The 19,833-nt window shown below is 44.6% G+C and overlaps 1 protein-coding gene across 1 annotated transcript; it reads left to right on the top strand.

Moving 5' to 3' along the window:
- Window positions 1-3,676: 3,676 nt before the first annotated feature.
- On the top strand, window positions 3,677-19,281 carry LOC306960271 (vascular cell adhesion protein 1-like; the record flags this gene model as incomplete). Its single annotated transcript, XM_079552649.1, has 5 exons — window positions 3,677-3,845; window positions 17,911-18,162; window positions 18,229-18,558; window positions 18,688-18,945; window positions 19,112-19,281. Exons 1-5 carry the CDS (start codon window positions 3,773-3,775, stop codon window positions 19,279-19,281), a joined length of 1,083 nt encoding a protein of 360 aa, XP_079408775.1. The 5' UTR covers window positions 3,677-3,772.
- Window positions 19,282-19,833: the final 552 nt, after the last annotated feature.

The following is a 19,833-nucleotide window of genomic DNA, read 5'->3' as shown; positions in this document are numbered from 1 at the left end:
GTTACACTGGCAAATACATTGTTTAAATGTTTTGGATATTATTGCTCCCGTCAAGGTTAAAATGGTTAACAATTGGATGAATGAATGAGTGCAGGAAAGTCGAACGGAATGGAGCAAGTCAAAGCTCCAGGTTCATTATGAGGTAGACAAACAAATGCTTTGTGTGACTTTTATGAAATAAAGGTCCAGTTTATTGAAAATACAGGATGAAGGTTTGGCAGTCTGGCAGAGTGGCTGTCTCTCACCAAATGACTGTGTGGAGTGATCCCAGAGGGCAGAGGGCTTTATACAGTGAATACAAGGGGGATTAGGGTTGGGCGATGTCCCCTTAATTGGTCGTTGACGATGTTTACAGTGAACCATCGTGATGGACGATGATATCGTCCATTTCTCATTATAAGCATTTTTTTAAAGACATTTACATAGCCTATATATATGCTGCATAAATGTATGCTAGGAAAATGTGAGATATCAGGATAAATGGATCTAAACTAAACATGATCTGAACAGAGTCACGGAACACGACCTTTGCAAAAGAAATGTGTTAAAACTCGTGCGTAAAGTCTGAGAGGAGAACGACTTATTCAGAGCGTGAACTCCAAGGCTCTTATCACACTAATACAAATGTAAATCGGAGCTTATTATTTGCATTTGCTCAGTTTTAACGTAATGTTTAAGAAACAGTGGGTGAACGGGACAATATTTAGAAGTTTGCGTCGTAGCCTACATTTTTGAAGCCGCTCCACGCGCCGCCCGGTCCGTGTGCTCGTAACCTCGTAACTCCTGCACCGCGCCTTTCTCTCTCCTCTCTCTTTTCTCTCTCGGTCCTTCGTGAGAATAATCCGCGGGCTCATCGAGCTCCAATGTGAGAGCCATCTCGTCATTTTAAAACGGTTTAAGTTTCCGTACGCAGCAAAGCAAAGCAAAACCACGCGCTGTTAAACTATGAGCTGCAGGGAGAGAGAGAGAGAGAGAGAGCTCCGCGCATCAGAACTAGAGCAGCGCTGCGTCTTCACTTTAATAATTACGGCTAACGTAATTATCATCGTCCGATATCGTCCATCGGCACAACCCTAAGGGGGATGATACATTTGAAAGTGAAGCAAAACATAGAACAGGTTCACAAACTAGGATTGTTTTCTTGGTACACTCATGCAACATGAAACATATGATATAACACAGAATTTTACATAAACATAAGACAACATATGACAACTTTGAAACTATAAAGCTATGAGGGCATGCATAAAGAAGATTAAAATATAATTAATAAATAAATAATAATGAATAGTCCGTGTCCAGGGTGAGAAGGGTCAGCTGTGATCCGACAAACACGCCTCCGGGTCCTGGAGGTGAACAGGTCTTGGAGAGATGGGAGCTTACAGCCAATCAGCAGCACAATGTGCTGCTTGTCCCGGTTTGTACAGGAAGAACATCCTCTCCTGGGCCTTCTTAATGAGGGAGCTGAAGGTTTTGACCCCCCTATTTGAGGTCTTGGGTGATGGTGGTGCCCAAGAAACGGAAGGAGTCCTTCTGGGTGTTCAGCTCAGATTGTTGTGGTTGCACCAGGACACCAGCTGGTCCACCTCTCTCCTGTAGGCGGACTCATCACCGTCCAAGATGAGCCCGATGAGGGTGGTGTTGTCCGCAAACTTGATCAGTGTAACGGACTGGTGACTGGAGGTGCAGCAGTTTGTGTACAGGGAGAAGAGCCAGGGGGAAAGTACACAGCCCTGAGGAGTTCCAGTGTTTGTAGTCCGAGTGTCCGAGACGATCTTCCCTAGCCGCACATGCTGTCTCCGGTCCGTCAGGAAGTCAGTGATCCACCTGCAGAGGGAGTCGGGCACGCTGAGCTGGTAGAGTTTGTCTCGTAGCAGTCCAGGGAGGATGGTGTTGAAGGCAGAGCTGAAGTCCACAAACAGGATCCTAGTGTTGGTTCCTGAGGAGTCCAGATGCTCCAGGGTGAAGTTAAATAACAAAAGGCAGATGTGTGATGAACGACTGGGAGCCACCCTGTTGGTTCCCTTCTCGTCTGAATGCCTGACAAGAATTTGGTGTATAGAAATTGCTATGTTGTTAACTTAAAATATTACCATTACATGTGTTCAACCAGTTTTGCATGGAGCAAGGGAGAAGTATTTCTCTGAAATCATTACAAACTGCAGAAACAATTCTCGTGTTCAATTTTTCACAGTACACAGATTAACTAACCCTCCAGTTTCACTTCCCATAGAACTAATCTGTAGATACCCTCTGTCACTGCATCCAACAGATCAGTTTGTGGATGTGGAACAACTTTCTCCAGACAAAACTGAGATCATTATTTTTGGCCCACAGACACAAAGACAAAGTGTTATCAGTCACCTTGAGTCTCTCTCTCTAAAACCAAAAAATCAGGTTAGAAATCTAGGAGTAATCATGGACTTAGACCTGAACTTAAACAGCCACATCAAAGCAATAACATCAGCAGCTTTTTACCATCTGAAAAACATTGCTAAGATCATAGGAAAAGTGTCAAAACCAGACTTGGAGAGATTTACCCATGTGTTTGTCTCCAGCAGGTTAGACCACTGTAACGGCTGCTCACTGTCAGAGCTGCAGAACATCCAGAACCAGGAAATAAGACCTGTCTCTGCACTGGCTTCTTGTCACTCAGAGAATAGATTTAAAACAGCTCTGCTTGTGTACAAGTCTTTTCATAGTTTAGCGCCGATGTCCATCTCTGACAAGTTACAGCCATATGAACCATCTCTAGCCCTGAGAACTTCAGGAAGGGGTCTCCTGGTGTTTCCCAGAGTCAATAATAAACACGGTGAAGCGTTTCAGTTTCATGCAGCAAAAATCTGGAGTGGTCTACTGGCACAGTAGTACAGCGGTTAGAGCTCGTACTTCACAGCTAGAAGGTCAGGGTTCAATTCCCACCAGGGCCTTTCTGTGTGGAGTTTGCATTTTGACCCCGTGTCTGTGTAGGTTTTCTCCGGGTACTCCGGTTTCCCCCACCACATAAAACATGTACAATAGGCCAGGATGAATGTGACTGTGTTTGAGAGTTCTCATGGGGGTCTCATACGTGTATGTTTTTGAACATCCACTGTCCCATCAAATAAACCAATAAAAATGAGGATGTGAGACAGACCTCAACTCTGACAATGTTTTCCAGACTGAAAACAGTTCTTTTAACCCATGCATATTACAACTGGAAGTATTTTATCTGCACTCTTGCCTTTAACTGTATTTAATATTTTTTCATGTTGAATGTTTTATTGATTTGAACTGCTTTCTTGTAATTGTAAGCGACTGTGAAGCACTTTGAATGGCCTTGTGTATGAATTGTGCTCCACAAATAAACTTGCCTTGCCTAATTGATGAACATGCTTTTATAGCTTGCAGAAGATAGCCTAGAAAAAACACACAACAAAAAACAATTAAAAAACGATCCGGGGCTTTCCAAAAGACATTCTTTCCAGGTTACACTGTGCCATTTCGACAAATACTCTTCCCCTTTCTCATTTAGTCCCTGAAAAAAGGAAACGGGTAAAACATGCCGCTGACCTCATTTCCCGCGTGTACTTTACCCCTGAGTGACCTGTCTGAATGATCCTGTTCTTCAGAAGTCAGGGGGGCAGTGCTTGGGCGGCACGGAATTTCCCCCGCGCGCGCTGGGAGATGGCTCAGCCTCGGCCGTGACACAGAGGGACGTACCGGAGGAGCCACAGCTCGTCTCCCGCCGCTGTGACGGCGCATAGGAATCTGCGACCTCTCGGAGGACAACATGCGGACATACCACGCTCTCCTGTTCGTCCTCACGGCCGCATGTGTGCGCGTGCAGCACGTCCTCACAGAAAGTAAGTCCCTTTTTTTCAACACGATGACACTGCTCTTTTGCTGAGAGATACAAAAACAACCACAGAATCCTGTTCCATTCATTGAAGAATTCACTAAAGATCAGGCTGGAAACTCAGTGTGTCCAAATGTGAGCTCAGGTGTGAAGATCTATGTCTAGAGAATATTTCAGTTAGCTAAATATTTGGGAATACAAAAAACAAGGTAACTGGAGAATTACATTTTCATCACAGAACAACAAATAATAAATATGAGAGATTTAACCTTGTCTGGCAGAGTTCTTCTGTCTAAAGCAGAGGGTCTGTCTCACTCACTCCTTATTATCACTATATGTAGATGAACACCCAAAGATAATGAACTAGGGCTGGGCGATGATATATTTTGGTTTAATATTGATATACGATGTATATCCCGATATTTTTTCCGCAAAGTGAGAGCTGTGAAATGAAATGTTATGTCAAAGTCAAAGCCATAGCTCCATATGCTGCACATTTAAATAAAAAAAAACATCTTCAATAAAAATAGCCTAACAAAATAAATTGCTCAGTTTAAGCATAACTAACTTTAAAAAAAAAAAAAATCAGCTTGAGATTACGTGTTCCTTTTTGTTAATTTAAGAGTTTATCTGAATTTGAAATATTCCGATATAGAGCTCCACAGTCCCGCCTCCTCTTCGGTCCGGAAGTAAAATTCCCCATCTTTGACTCCGTAACTACGTCAGCTTGGGCTGAATCCAGCTCTGTGGTTATAAAGCGACCGCAAAGTCAGATGCAGGTGAAAAAAGCACGTATGAGATCCATCTAGTTTACGAAAAAATACAGTTTAACTGTGAGTCTTCGTCCTAGAACTTCATTACCCAGGATGCTCGGTGGTCCCATGATCTACTACGAGGCTTTTGATTGGTGGAGCTTCACGTTCCCACGTATTTATTTATTGTAACGTAGACAACATATTATAAACAATTTATTAAAACATAATGCAGGCAGATAGTTGACGTTTTATCCATATCTGACACTGATAGTACGAAAAACGGATCAAAAAAATGTTCCCAACGATCCAATTAAACGAACCACCGATCATTTGTATTCCAATTAGCATGAAATAATATACATATTGTCTGCAAAGTAGAAGAAACTTGCTGAAAACCTCGTTGCCTTGACCAGCGGGCGCGATGTCGCAATGGTTCTTGGGATACAGAGTTTTTATAGTCAGGAAGTGAATTATGTACACAACCTGGTACCTTTGCCTTTTCTTCAACATTATGTCTGCTTTTTGGATTGAAATGAAACATTTTATGGTCACGAATTGCTACATAGCTGAGAAGCTTTTGCAGTGACGTTAAACTCTTAATATTTGAATTTTTTGAAAATCGACGGTCGTGTAGACAGGGATTTTTTGCTTCCAGACCGGACCGGACTGTGGAGCTCTATGCGATATGGTCTAATTCCATATCTCATTCAAAAATATATAGATATATTTTAAATATCGATATATTGCCCAGCCCTAGAATAAACACGCTTTTTTGAAACTTCATACGGAAAAATAAACCTTAAGCTCAAAAATGCTGTACTCTGGAATGTTGAAGCGGAAGGTTTAGAGTTTTAGAGTTTTCCCACACTGTAAATACTTTCAGAATCAACCAGAAGCCTTGTTAATTCAGTCTGTCTGGTACGTTATCTCCAATGATATGTTTGAGTCAGTTGGTGGACCACGCGCCTTTAAAACTTCCTGTCCCTTTGCCAACTTTCACCATCAATGTCTGCTTGCTTGGAAAAAAAATCATGATTTCTCTCCACATTAAGTCAGAATTAAACAACTCGGAGCCGTGCATTAGACGGTTATAATGCACGACGTGGAGTCAAGAACACCACGACGCACAGCGAAGTGCATTATAACCGTCTCATATTTTATTAACAGTAGGCTAACCTAGCTGCTCACACTCCTCTACTTCACATTTATCAAACGTTTTGTTTTGGCCAAAAACATTGAAATTAACCACAAAATCCATCTCATACGTTCCTGTCAGTCACTAATTACGTGTTTATCTGATTCAGCTGTGTCATCCGTTGCTATGGCGATGCCCACAGCGGAGTGATATCCCAGTGATTTAACTACCGGACTACGTGTGTGTTTACGAAAATAATGCACGCTTGTTAGCCCCCACCAGCCAGAATCGAGTATTCACCCAGACCATGGTATAATTTTCCTTGTGGAACAACAAACACATTACAATAATAAATTGTTTGTTTTTTCCTGAATGGTTCCAAAAAAAATAGGAATAAGATTGTTTCACTATTGGATGAATATGGTTGTTGTTTTTTTTACCTTATGAACAACTTATGGTGAAGCATGAATTCCCTAATCCATTTAGAGAATACAACTCTGTGTTCAAAGATAAGATAAGATAAATGTATTGATTTATTGATCTCACAACTTTACATTCAGCTCTAAGAAACACTCAGGGTGTGAATCCATCCATTTTCTTTATCCGGGGCCGGGTCGCAGGGGCAGCAGTCTCAGCAGTCTGAGCAGAGATGCCCAGACTTCCCGATCCACACACACTGTGGTGGGGGGACCCTGAGGCGACGCCAGGCCAGCTCTGAGACATGGTCCCACGAGCGTGTCCTGGCCCTTCCACGAGGAGGGTGTGCAATTGGCAGGAAATGTGAGAGAAATAAACAAGAAACAAAAAAGAATTAAATAGTAAAATAGTGGTTTCTTGCACTCGGTTCAGGTGGGGGTTAAGAGGTTAAATACTTCAATGTGTTCCTTTAATATTAGGGCAGTAACAGTATTCTAAATGCATGTATTCAGCAACATACTACCAAACACTGCATATGGGGAGATCAGACACTAATTATATTAAGTGATTTTTTTTTTTTTTTTTTCCGTCAGTACGTGGAGTAGTCAACCCTGCTCTGTTCCACCACAAAGCCCCCCCCCCCTCCTCACCGGACAGGGAAAACAGGGTCACTTAGAGGAGCTTTAAAGATTTTGCTAACGTTTTACCCAAATCTCTTCATCTTCCTCATTTTTATGACGTTTATATTTTCACTTCCTCATTGGACACTGACAGAACGTGACATACTGTAGATAGAGGTAAACATTTTCATGATATGAATTTTGTGGTAAAATGTATACATTTATAGATATACAAATATTCAACAAGCATTACATAAAGTATTATCCTCATTTATACTTTATGTGCATTCTTCGGGTGCATTCACAACCTCCTCTTGATCTGATTCCTGGTCCGTTTGCTCGGATCGTGCGGTTCGTTTCAGGTGTTGTGGCCAAAGAAGCGAACCCTGGTCCGGCTGAAAACATGGGTCTGATTTGTGAATGCAACTGAGCCAGAGAGCGGAACAAAGACATGAAGCCAAAGTTGTGGAGTGTTGTGCGTCTGCTACAACCAAAAGAAACAAACGATTACTTTCATTTTTTCGATACCTAAACTTTTTCCTTGATACCAAACTGGTGTCGTTTAACGTTAACCAGCCCTAGTCCTAAAATAGACTCGTGTATAACTATTTCAGTGAACATGGTCCTGACAGCCTGTCCACTGTCCACAACAGTGTAACATCAGGCAGCGGAGCAACTAACTTTACAAACAAAACTCCAGGCAATTAAAGTAAAAAAGTAACAATAAGTTTGGTAAAGGCTTGTTGTTCGTGTCTGTTGCTTTTTGGCATCTTTTCTGAGACGTCTCTCTCCTGACGTCAAGCTGCTGTGGTGTGATGCTCTTTTGCTGTCTGACCCTTTCACAATAAGAGTCTTACTGAGGCGATAACATGCAGTGACTTTTACTGTGTAAAATGCAAACCGGAAGCAGTTCGTAGTAATAAGTTATTACTTGTTATTACTTGACCAAGTAATTCACCAGAGTTGGACAAGTCTTATATTTTCAAAGACATGGATAAACAGCACATTTGTGAACCGGGTCCAGGATTTAAATTAAACAAATGAGACGATGTGAAGTGTAAAGTGTGAAATAACAATAGGGGCAGATATTATAAGAATTGGTCTTCTCCTCTGCTCCGTTTCATTCATGCTGTGTTGGCTTGGCGGTTTCATCGTGATTGTATGACATCACTTTTGAATGAAATAAATAAATAAAATGAAACTGAACTGCGCGGGTAAAGCACGTGGCTCATGTTTACATTACGGCGAAACAGAGACAAGAGGAACATGGAGATGTCTTAGGGACGATGATGGAAGAAGAGAACAGCGGCTTTATTTGGATTATATGAATGTTTGGACAGCACATACAGCAGCAGATACAGGGGTGAGGGAGCAGGAGTCCGAGACTAAAAGGTGAGACTTTTGCACATGCCATTTATGAGGTACAGCATGAGCATAAAGTCTTATGAATGCAGTTTGGGTCAGGTAACTAAGTTTAGTCGACTAATCGTTGCTCAGGACATGTTTGTGGTCGACCATAGACCTTTTGGTTCCACAATAAACAACTTTCGCAGCGTGACTAAACTGGCCACCTCACACCAGAGGGGACATGGAGGTGCATCGTATCGATACACCGTCACAGACACGGCCTCTTTCCACTTGTGAAGATGAAGAGTGGGATTGTCAGACTTCCACACCAACACGGTTGCAGCATCTCTTCCTGCCTTGCAATATCCCAATACTGCACATGGGATAAGCCGTGGTCTACTCCAAAGACGACCATCTGAATATCCCTCCATCGTCTGGGCTGAAACAAAAACTGCTTGCTTTTCCGTGCACTGATCTTGTATCTGAATATGAACTTGGTTTTCTTTGACAAAGGCACCACGTGGAGTCTTTGTGCCTCTGACCTCAGCTCGCAGGTCACTGCTCTCTGAGGCTGCACTTCTTTGGGGAGAGTTTCTCTTGATGTAGAAGGATTTTGTTGACAAAGGAGTCTCTCCCATTCCTCTGCATTGAGCCATAGTATACCTGTCTCTGGGTGTTCCTCATCCATGTAAGGGAGGAGATAAGGTCCTGGTGCTGCTTCACCCACATCAGGCAGCATGTCTCCACTATTCATTGTGGCTGTCTCTTGATCGTCCTAAAAGCAGACAAAGAGATGTGTTAGGATTGAAATTGCTAATAACCTGGGCCTTCGATTCTGTTGTCATTACTCTTGTTCATTTCTTAAGCATGGGTTTCATACCAGTGTTGATGTCTTTTTCTTGATAGGATGAGTGGGTGGTCATTAAACAAGATAGCACACACCGTGGAGCTTCTGAGTAATGGTTTTATGTAGACCCCAGGAGGACGTGTGCCAGACGAGCAGGTCCTGGTGAATGTGTGGGTCTGTGCACTCACATCACGTCATAATCTCCCCTCACACCCTGCGTCCTCCAGCCGCTTCTACCACACAGTTAGGCCCCTCCCAGACTGCATGTGTATCCCAGAGCTGAGTGCCCTCAGCGCGGCCGGCGAGCAGTGTTTATTCACACTGGCAGAGAGCAGGGAGAAGCAGCTGCAGCCTCTGTGTTTCTATGGTGAAGCCGTTTTGCTTCAGGACGGGAGCATTTCCCCTTAAGACTGATCTAAAGAAGCCAAAGGTTGACAGAGTAGGTTTGTCTTCCCCTCTGGTTTTGCTGATTTGTTCAAACTCGAGTCCTTCGCAAAAGTAAAAAAATAAAGTCTCTAATCCCCATGGGCATAGGTTTGCGTGGGGCCCATAGGGACATGTTCCACCAATATTTCATGGCCGGGATGTCCCCACCAACTTCATGTGGAGATCTTCACATTGTGCGATCTTTCACAAAGACTTGACTCAGATGTGGCACTATGCGCAGAGATATTCATATTTTCGGGTTGTAACGGAGCTTCTGTCTGTTTATGAAGCCTTATTGCGTGGTTGGAAAAACACAATGTTTCTTGTTTATTTATGTCGGATGTTTCACTCAACAACGCTAACAGTATGCTCTTTCCATAACTTATTGTATTAAAAAGTTAAGTAGGAGAGGAGAGCGGCTCCTGTTCCATGTTCTCTGAGCGCAGCAGTGAGGGGAGATCAGTCATATATATGCATAAATATGTATATATGCATATATATATATATACTCTGCAAGCTATGATGACTTTCACCGTGATATTTTATGGTCAGCACACACTACATGACTTTTATGCCCAATTTCGGACGCACAGGGGAAACGTGAGTGAATATAGCGTCTCCAAAGCGACACATAGAAAGCAGCGGCCAATGACAGAGTGAAAAAAAGACAGAAAAACACCGCAGCGCCTCCCTCTTTCAAAACAGCGACATGAACAACTCAGTTCATGGCCACAGCCCCAAACGAAACAGCGCAACTTTACCACGAAAAGTGCCCCCCGGCGGAGAAAGAGAAATGTTTATCCAAAGACGTTTATCTCCATTTTGACAGAACTATCGCCAAGTTGAAGCTCGTAGTAGCAGCAGCTGCAGCAGCATTGAACTGCGTTGTTGTGACAGTGATCACCTGACACTGTTGACCAATTAGGAGACGCGCACATGTTTCCCACAGTCACAAACAGAGGCCTATATTTTCTGATCTGGTAATAAATAAATACTTGGGGACTCCTGCCACAACTGTCCCATGCGAGAGACTTTTTTCTTTAGCAGGTCATAGTGTGCAGTAGAGGAGATTTAGTTTGTCACCAGAAAATTGATTGACACAAAGCTACTAATAATAATAATAATGCCTTACACTTGTAATGCGCTTTACAAGCCTGTATTAACAAGTTTCTCAAAGCGCTACATTGTCGTCATTATTCATTCACTCCATACTCGGTGGTGATAAGCTACTGTTGTAGCCACAGCTGCCCTGGGGTAGACTGACGGAAGCGAGGCAACCAGTCTGCGCCATCGGCCCCTCCGACCACCACCAACCACTCACTCACACACCACATTCACCCCAGGCTTCCTGGTGTTACCAAACGGTCTCCCATCCAAGTACCGACCAGGCCCTTCCCTGCTTAGCTTCCAAGATCTGACGGGATTGGGCATAGCAAAGGCGGTATGGCTGTAAACAGTTCATCGGGACCTCTTATGTAGTCGGCCTACAGTTCAAAATTAATGTTTAACTGACTAAACAGTAAGTTAACACAAGTGCATCTTCTTGAACATGAATTATTTTCATCACCAATTATCATAGTAGAATGTTCTCAAGCAGTTTGGGATGCAAACACGTTCTCAAAAAATTCAAGCGAGCCATTTTAATCTAGGTTAATCTAGATTAATTTCAAAATTAATCTAGATTAATCTAGATTTAAAAAAAAATCTATGCCCACCTCTAATATAAAAAAAAAAAAAAAACTCTTCCTCACCCTCCGCGGGCGGTCTCTTTTTTCCTCCTGCTCGGGTCCTCTACCAGAGGCCTGGGAGCTTGAGGGTTCTGCGCAGTATCTTTGCTGTTCCTAGAACTGCACTTTTCTGGACCGAGATGTCTTCGCCATTGCTTGTGGGATTCCGAGGTACTTGTAACTGTCCTCAATGTCTGCTATTGTTCCTTCTGGGAGTGAGACCCCTTCTGTGTGGACTACCTTCCCTCTCTTAGTCACCATCCGACCACACTTCTCTAGTCCGAATGACATCCCAATGTCTGCACTGTATATCCGGGTGGTATGGATCAGTGAGTCGATGTCTCGCTCATTCTTAGCATACAGCTTGATGTCATCCATGTAGAGGAGGTGACTGATGGTGGCCCCGTTCCTGAGTCGGTATCCATAGCCAGTCTTGTTGATTATTTGGCTGAGGGGGTTCAGACCTATGCAGAACAGCAGTGGGGACAGGGCGTCTCCTTGGAATATGCCACATTTGATGGAGACTTGTGCAAGTGACTTGCCATTGGCTTCAAGGGTGGTTTTCCACAACCTCATCAAGTTTGCAATGAAGGCTCTTAGAGTCCTGTTGATGTTGTATAGCTCCAGGCATTCAATGATCCAAGTATGTGGCATTGAGTCGTAGGCTTTCTTGTAATCAATCCAGGCAGTGCTCAGGTTAGTGTGTCGGGTTCTGCAGTCTCGAGCGACTGTTCTGTCTACCTGGAGCTGGTGTTTGGCACCTCTGGTATCTTTACCGATTCCCTTCTGAGCTGTGCTCATGTATTGATCCATGTGCTTACTTATCTTAGCTGCTATGGTGCCGGACATGAGCTTCTACGTTGTGGAGAGGCAGGATATTGGCCGATAGTTGGATGGGACTGTACCCTTTGAGGGATCCTTCAGGATCAGGATTGTGCGCCCTTCGGTTAACCATTCAGGGTGATTCCCATCTCTCAGCAGCTGGTTCATTTGTGCTGCCAAGCGCTAATGGAGAGCCGTGAGTTTCTTAAGCCAGTAGGCGTGTATCATGTCAGGGCCTGGTGCTGTCCAATTTTTCATACCTGAGGCTCTTTCTTGGACGTCTGCCACTGTGATGGTAACTGGATTCTGTTCAGGGAGGTTGCTGGCTGTACCTTTTGGGTACTTGCTTTTTCATTGCACCTTTCAAGGCCTCTGTCAATTGACTCACTTCCCTCCGTGCTGCCTTGATGTTATCCTCCAGCCTTCTTTTCCATGGTGGGTATTTCATCTCATGGTTGCTCTTACGATAGCCAAGCGTCTCTAGGATCACTGCTGCTGTGGAGTATATCAGCTCATTGGTTTCAGTGATGGTTGATGTAGGAATTGCTCTCAGAGCTGCATTCACATCTTCTAGGAGACTTTCTGACAGTACTTCTCTTAGCCTCTGTAATTGGCTTCGGGGGTTGCCTGCTGGACATTTTTGCCATGATCTTATTTTTCAGGTCAGTCACTGCCTCGTTCAGCGTGATTGCGCTTATTGGGGCTTCGTACCCAATCTCCATTGGGAGGGCTGGTGTTAACTCCCCTCTGACCTGGTGACCTGGCTCCCCGTTGCCGGAGCATTGGTGTTGTACCTCGTCAATCTCAAGTTGTGATAGCAGTTGCCGTTTGTGGATGTTGGAACACTGAGCTACTAGTTGTTTCGCCGTGAGTTTGGACTGTGGGTTTCGAAGTAACCATTTCTCCCACATCCTCTGCATGTAGCCCCTCTGACTAGGGTTACTGGAGTAGTAGCATTCCATCAGAGCCCTGTTCTCGCATATATATATATATATATATATATATATATATATATATATATTAGGGCTGTCACGGTATGAAAATTTTACCTCACGGTTATTGTGACCAAAATTATCACGGTTTTCGGTATTATCGCAGTATTTTTTTAAATGTGTGTTAATATGTTCAGAAAGCATTGATAGTCCTACACAAACTGAAATCGTTTCAAAAAAGTTTGACAGTGCGTGTTACATAAAAAAGTACAGACAAAGCCTTTTCACATCAGAGTAAAAGAACTCTAACGATGTGTTGTTGATGTTTTGAGGGTATTACATGGACTATTTATAGCGTCAGAAACGAAGATAAACCGTCTATATCAGGAACATTGTTGTTGTCCTTCCAGTGAGCTTTCGCTTTGCAGATTTGGGAAAATACCATCATTTTTAAATTCCTAATAATGCGGCGAGAGTGAATCTATTGCAATCTGCCACCGGGAGCCCCGTAACGCATTGTGCCATCGTGCGGAGGTATCCGCGACATGTTTATGTACTGGCGGTGGCGCTGCAGCCGCACTATGAGGCGACTCGTTACATTCTCCCTCAACCCAAAGTCCCACATCAGCAATTCAGCTAAAACGCTAACTTACTTGCTATAACATACAATTATGCCATTTCCCCGTGGCTTCAGCCGTAGGAGCCTCCAGCTCCAGGCTGAGTGAGCCCCGCTGCCCCACGATCGCCCTCTCGCTCCCTCACTTCACCTGAGCAGCGCTACAGCCGCCCGCATCCGCCGGCTGACTGTAGGCTCGTCTACTCGCTAACCCATGGATCTATTATATTAAACTAACCCCGCTCTAACAGACGCACCACTGAGGGCAATGAACCGCATGAGACATCGCACTGACGCTGAGGTGAAAGTTATAAGGCTTTATATTACGACAAGTGAACTTTTACTGCTTTTACTTCGTAGCTAGCGGGAGCGGCTAATGCATCTGCACAACAAAGCTACGCCGACACAGCGCGCAACTGTGCAGGAGACTGAGCACCAAACTGATCTAAGTTTTGTGATGCCTGTAGCTTTATATTTGACAATAGCCGCGGAAACTGCAGCAGATGAGACGGTGGCTGGTGAGGCTCACCGTGCCTACACCGCGGGTGCGGTTATTCACCGAGATAATAATAAAAACACAAAACAAGACGGTAATTTTCACCGTCAAAATTTTTACCGGGGTTTACCGCTACACCGGTTACCGTGACATCCCTAATATATATATATATATATATATATACATATATATATATATATACACATATATATACATATATATATATACACATATATAGGCTAGCTGGCAGGGAAAGCTTACATGGAGCGCCCTAACCAAGTGGCTGGTATAGTGTACAGGAACATCTGTGCAGAGCATGAGCTGGAAACCCCAAGGTCAAAGTGGGAAACACCTCCAAAGGTGGTAGAGAATGACCGAGCCAAGATCCTGTGGGAATGGCAAACCAACCGGACATTGTGGTGGTGGACAAAGAGCAGAGGAAAGCCATTGTGGTCGACATAGCAATACCAAGCGACTTCAACATCAGGAAAAAGGAACACGAGAAACTAGAGAAATACCAGGGGCTCAGAGAAGAGATGGAGAAAACCTGGAGGGTGAAGGCATCAGTGGTGCCCGTGGTCGTTGGCTCCAGCAGATCCCAGGAAATACATCAGACATCTCGGTCCAGAAAAGTGCAGTTCTAGGAACAGCAAAGATACTGCGCAGAACCCTCAAGCTCCCTGGCCTCTGGTAGAGGACCCGAGCAGGAGGAAAAAGAGACCGCCCGCGGAGGGTGAGGAAGAGTTTTTTATATATATATATATATATATATATATATATATAATAGAAACAGCAATCTCAATGGGCGCCGCCATGGGCGCCGCCATGTTTATTTCCCATACCGACTTTGAAGCTAAGCAGGGAAGGGCCTGGTTAGGACTGGGATGGGAGATCGTTTGGGAACACCAGGAAGCCTGGCGACAGTAGTGAGTGTGTGCGTGGTTGGTGGTGGGGGCTGATGTGCGCAGACTGGTTGCTTCGCTTATCATCACCGAGTATGGGGTGAATGAATAATGCACCAAATTGTTAAGCGACTTTGAGCGTCTGGAAAAGCGCTATTTAAGACTAATGCATTATTACTCTTATTATTATTATTATATCCGTGGCCGGCCCCCACGTGATGGTCCCTCCGGCCGCGGGCATTGACCACGGGTCCATATGGACCGCGGTGCTGCTGTCCGAGGACAACCCGGTGTCACAACAACGCCAGTGCACGAGATCTGACTGGCGTGCGTGTGTGCGCATCCAAACAGGGCGATGTGTGTCACCGTCACTCACTGCTAAACTGCAGCTGTAGACGCTCCGCACAGGTACAGTTACATCCTCCAAAACACATGACATCTGCGTGTCTTTGTTCAAGTTTCTCCTGCAGTGACCGTGGCTGTGGTTCATTATAGATCCAGTGCTGCGTAATGTCAGAGGTGCAGACAAATGCATAAGATCCAATCCTGGCCGTATTCTGTCTCCAAAGCTTTGTCTCCGAAAAAAAGTACACCCAAAACATTGCCCACGACCTGCTCAAACACGAGCCTCTAATCTAATGCTCTGACTGATTTATCCTCCGTGTGAGTGAAAGCGAAAATGAAACTACCACTTAACGAGCGCATGGCCTGCACTGCGTAGTCTTTTTTTCTTTTACTTTGCTGCTGTACCATTTGTTTTCTATTTTGCTTTCACGAATTGTGAGCCCAGAGGTACATTTTATTCTAAAGCCGCTTTGAACGCATTGCCAATTTCATTGTAAGGTTATAAATACTGTCTAACAACGATCATTAGGCTATTTCATTTCAAAACCAACTTATTATTTTTTTGATTGTACACTACCGTGATGCACCAAACCACCGGTCCTGCACCGTGAACCAAACCGTTAGAGCTGAACCCCTAATATTTATCCATACTTATTCCACTGTCTCTTGAATTCTATTCCCTGAGTTTACCGAACATATTGTGGTTGTAGTATATAAGAAAGAAATATGGGTGCATCAAACACTCCAATTGCAGTTTGTTTGAAATTCTTTTTAGCATTCATTATTTTAAACATTTGTAGTGACCATAGTTTTTGGAATGGGTTGGGAACCACTGGTCTACAGCTGAACTGTGTTAAGGGTTGGACATTTCTTCTTAATCACTCATAATCTCAGAATATCAAATGTGGAGACTAGCGAGGCCCGGCCGAAGGCCGGGTCTCAGCTATTATATATATATACAACTAGCTTGTTGTGCCACCTCTAGAAGGAGATATTACGGCAATGTCAGCCCCCAGCGTTGTGGTCATGGAGCAGTGCAACCCGCGGTCATTGGTGATAACGGGATATAACAAAGAGACATTCTCCTAATGTGTCCACCATACGTCATTTCAGTAAGCCTTCTGATAAATGTTGTAAAACAGAGCATTATTTAAGTGAATACAACAATATATGTACATGTTTGTATGCGTTTTGTTGCAAACTCACAAGAATCAGCACAGCTGAATATTGTTCAGTCCATATCTCTTCACTTTGACAAGGCTCAGAAACGGGCTTGACCACTCTTCAATCTGATATCTTGATCAGTCTTTAAAAGTCGTGAGTCTCAGGGCTGGATTGACCGTTGGGAGCACTGGGAGTTTTCCCAGTAGGAATTTCTGCCAGTCCAGCCCTGGTGAGTCTTTCTGCCAAAATGGAGTCTGATGAGATGCACCCCTCTGTTAAGACTCTTTTATACAGTTTAAGTTAATGGATTTTCACTAGTGTCACTTTAAATTTTATACATGTATATACAGTGAGGCAAAAAAGTATTTGGCTGAAATCCAATGGGAAGGCTATGGGGAACTGACCAAATACTTTTTTGCTCCACTGTATATGTATATTTATCCATCCATCCATCCATCCATCCATCCATCCATCCATCCATCCATCCATCCATCCATCCATCCATCCATCCATCCATCCATCCATCCATCCATCCATCCATCCATCCATCCATCCATCCATCCATCCATCCATCCATCCATCCATCCATCCATCCATTTTCTTCCGCTTTATCCTGGGCCGGGTATATATATATGATATCGTCCCTATTTGCCTATTCTCTTGTACAGCACTTTACAAATAAACATTACTTACTTTAAGGACATTTAAGGTCACGATCGCCTTAGATCTTCCTTGATCAAGGTATAGTTCCTTTTATTAAAGTCCTTGAGTCCTTGTGAACTGGGTGGAAGGAGCACGTCCTCTTGGAAAGTGTGTCGAGGGAACAATGGTCTGCTTTATCTCTTCATGGAATGCAGAGAAAACGAGAGTAAAAGCACTATAATCCCTGCAGTGTCGTTCTCGTCCGCTTCTTCACACTCTGATCCTGTATCATCAAGTCTTCATTTGGACTTTTCTGCTGCTGTGTATGTTTTGATTCTTCCTATATTTCATTCGGTGGAGACTTCCGTTGTTTGGTGGAGACTTCCGTTGTTCACGCAGAGTGTTTTTGTTGCCGTGTGTCAGCACGTGTTCCAGCTGCTGCAGGACTTCCTCCGGCTCCTCTGCTCCGCCTCCTTTTGTCAAAGCTGGTTTGCCTGTGGCTGGTACTTGTGCTAATGATGCATGAGAGTATTTTTATTCTTTTACAAACTCATTTAATTAAGACTATCGCAGACCCGGGCTGGAGCTGGTGTGTGGCTTTGGCCGAGGCGTCCCAGCTCCTCAGTGGAGCTGGTGTGATGCTCGGTATGGCCTTTTCTGAGACCTCAACCTCTGTGCATGGCCCTGGTTACCATGTTTCTACGCAACATTCCGTGCATAGAGCCTTTTGATCCTGAGGCATAAGAGATGATAGAAAGTAAAGGCGCCAGGGCGGTTATGTTGCAGACTGTAATTTATGTTTGTATTTGGTACATTGCAGACTGTTATAGATGTTTGTGTATTGTATATTGCAGATTTATTTATGTTTGTAATTTCCAGACTGCCCGGACCTCCCGGAGTTCTCTCCGTCTCTCCTGGTGGTGAAGTTTGGAGACCCAGCCTTGGCCACATGCTCCGTCTGTAATGATTCCTGTGAGTATGACCTGCGAGTGGAGGAGCCTCTCTCCGCCAGCTTCAGGAGAGGGAGACAGGTCATATGGAACGTCACTCGTCTTGAAGAGTGGAATATCCGGCCCATCTGTTTCATCTTTGACAGTGACTGCCGGGAGTATCTGAATGTGACCGTTTACCGTAAGGACCTTGACTTGTTCCATCATGACCTTCATGTTTCACAGACTAAAGCCTTGTGTTCCACAGAGCCTCCAGAGACTGTGTCCCTGAGCTGGGAGGGGCCCTCGGGGCCCCTAGTGGAGGGCGGGCTGTACTCTCTGCAGTGTGAGGTAGGGGCCGTGGCTCCTGCTCAGAAAATGACTGTGGCCTTTTACAGGGGCCACAGGGAGCTGGGGGCACAGAGCAGCAGGACTTCACAGAAGACTCCAGTGAACGAAAGCTTCAGTCTGAACTATACCGTGAGCAGAGAGGACCACGGGGCCCACTTCTGGTGTGAAGCCCGACTGGAGCTGGGGCCCGAAGGACCACAGCCCCCTCCAGTGGTCAGATCACAGAACGTCTCTGCCAACGTGCTCTGTGAGTCTTACGCCAAGTGTGTTCACAACTCTTTTAGGAAACAGTCACAGGGTCTCGGCCACAGGACGTGACCCGGCGTCTGTGTGATACAAAATATTACTGACTCTAGAGTTTGTGTGTGTTTCCCAGACGCCCCGTACAGTGAAGTCTCTGCAGAGTCACAGCTCCTGACCGTGGTCCAGGGCCAGTCTGCTGAGCTGGACTGTAGCAGTGAGGGAAACCCCAGGCCTCACTACAGCTGGAGCGTTCCCTTAGACTCACACACTCTGTTCAGTGACAGTGTCTTCACCATCCAGTCTGCCTCCTCCCAACATGAGGGCCACTACACCTGCAATGCCTCCAACTCAGTGGGCTCACTGCAGAAGAACTTCACGCTGACGCTCCGCGGTCAGTCACTCTACACATCTTTCTTCCTTACAATCCAGGCTCTAAGGGATCTCTGTGCGTCTATCAGTTGCTAACCCCATAGTCTAACATGTTCTGAAATACCTGTGATCCTTGTGTTAGTTTAGTTTACTCTCAGTTCCCTAACCTGGCTGTGGTTTCCTTCCAGTGAACTATGTCCCGTTCGTCATAGCTGTGGTGTCAGTTGGCCTTTTCCTGGTCGCGATTGGAGCCCTTTTCGTGTACCTACAGTTCTACAGGCACAGACGCACTGGCCAGTACAACCTCCGGGAGGTGTTGCGCTTCCACCGCCACACCGCAGTGCCCACAGCCGAGTGAGTGACCGAATTCAAGAAAACTCCAGCTGCAGGCAGAGAGAGCCGTCCAGTCCACATTTCGAGGGACATTCCTTGACTTTTCTAAAAGGCACTGGCTTCTAATTGGATTGGACTTTCTGACAGCCAAGACATGGCCTTGAGATATGGACTCACTAAGGTGATAATGACCCTTTCGTTTCCTGCCGATGACTGAACACACACTAGTTTGATGCGGCTTGACCCAAAGTTACTGTGAACATGTAGCCCGTGTGGTCTTAGTGTCTTTCAATTTCATAAAACTCCCGGTCCGTTATTTCTGTTTCCTCTGTGGTTTTATTTTGAAAAATGCATAGAGTTGAATCCGATTGAGACTTTTTTTTTTGATAGTGGCAGTATGTGGTACTTCCTGCCCCTTCGTGCCGTTCACCTCAGTTGCTATGAGAATTATGGAGGGGAGATAAGCCGCAGAGTTCTCTCATCACCAGTTATCATAAATATTAACGCTAAAAATCATATTTACGTTGGATTTGCAAACTTTTTTGGCACGTTTTTTTCTGCCAGTTGATCTGTGAAG

Source organism: Gobius niger (genome assembly GCF_951799975.1).
Source record: "Gobius niger genome assembly, chromosome: 3".
Classification (NCBI taxonomy): domain Eukaryota; kingdom Metazoa; phylum Chordata; class Actinopteri; order Gobiiformes; family Gobiidae; genus Gobius; species Gobius niger.
The sequence above is the reverse complement of the archived record's forward strand: the minus strand, read 5'-3'. Positions and strand labels throughout refer to the sequence as shown.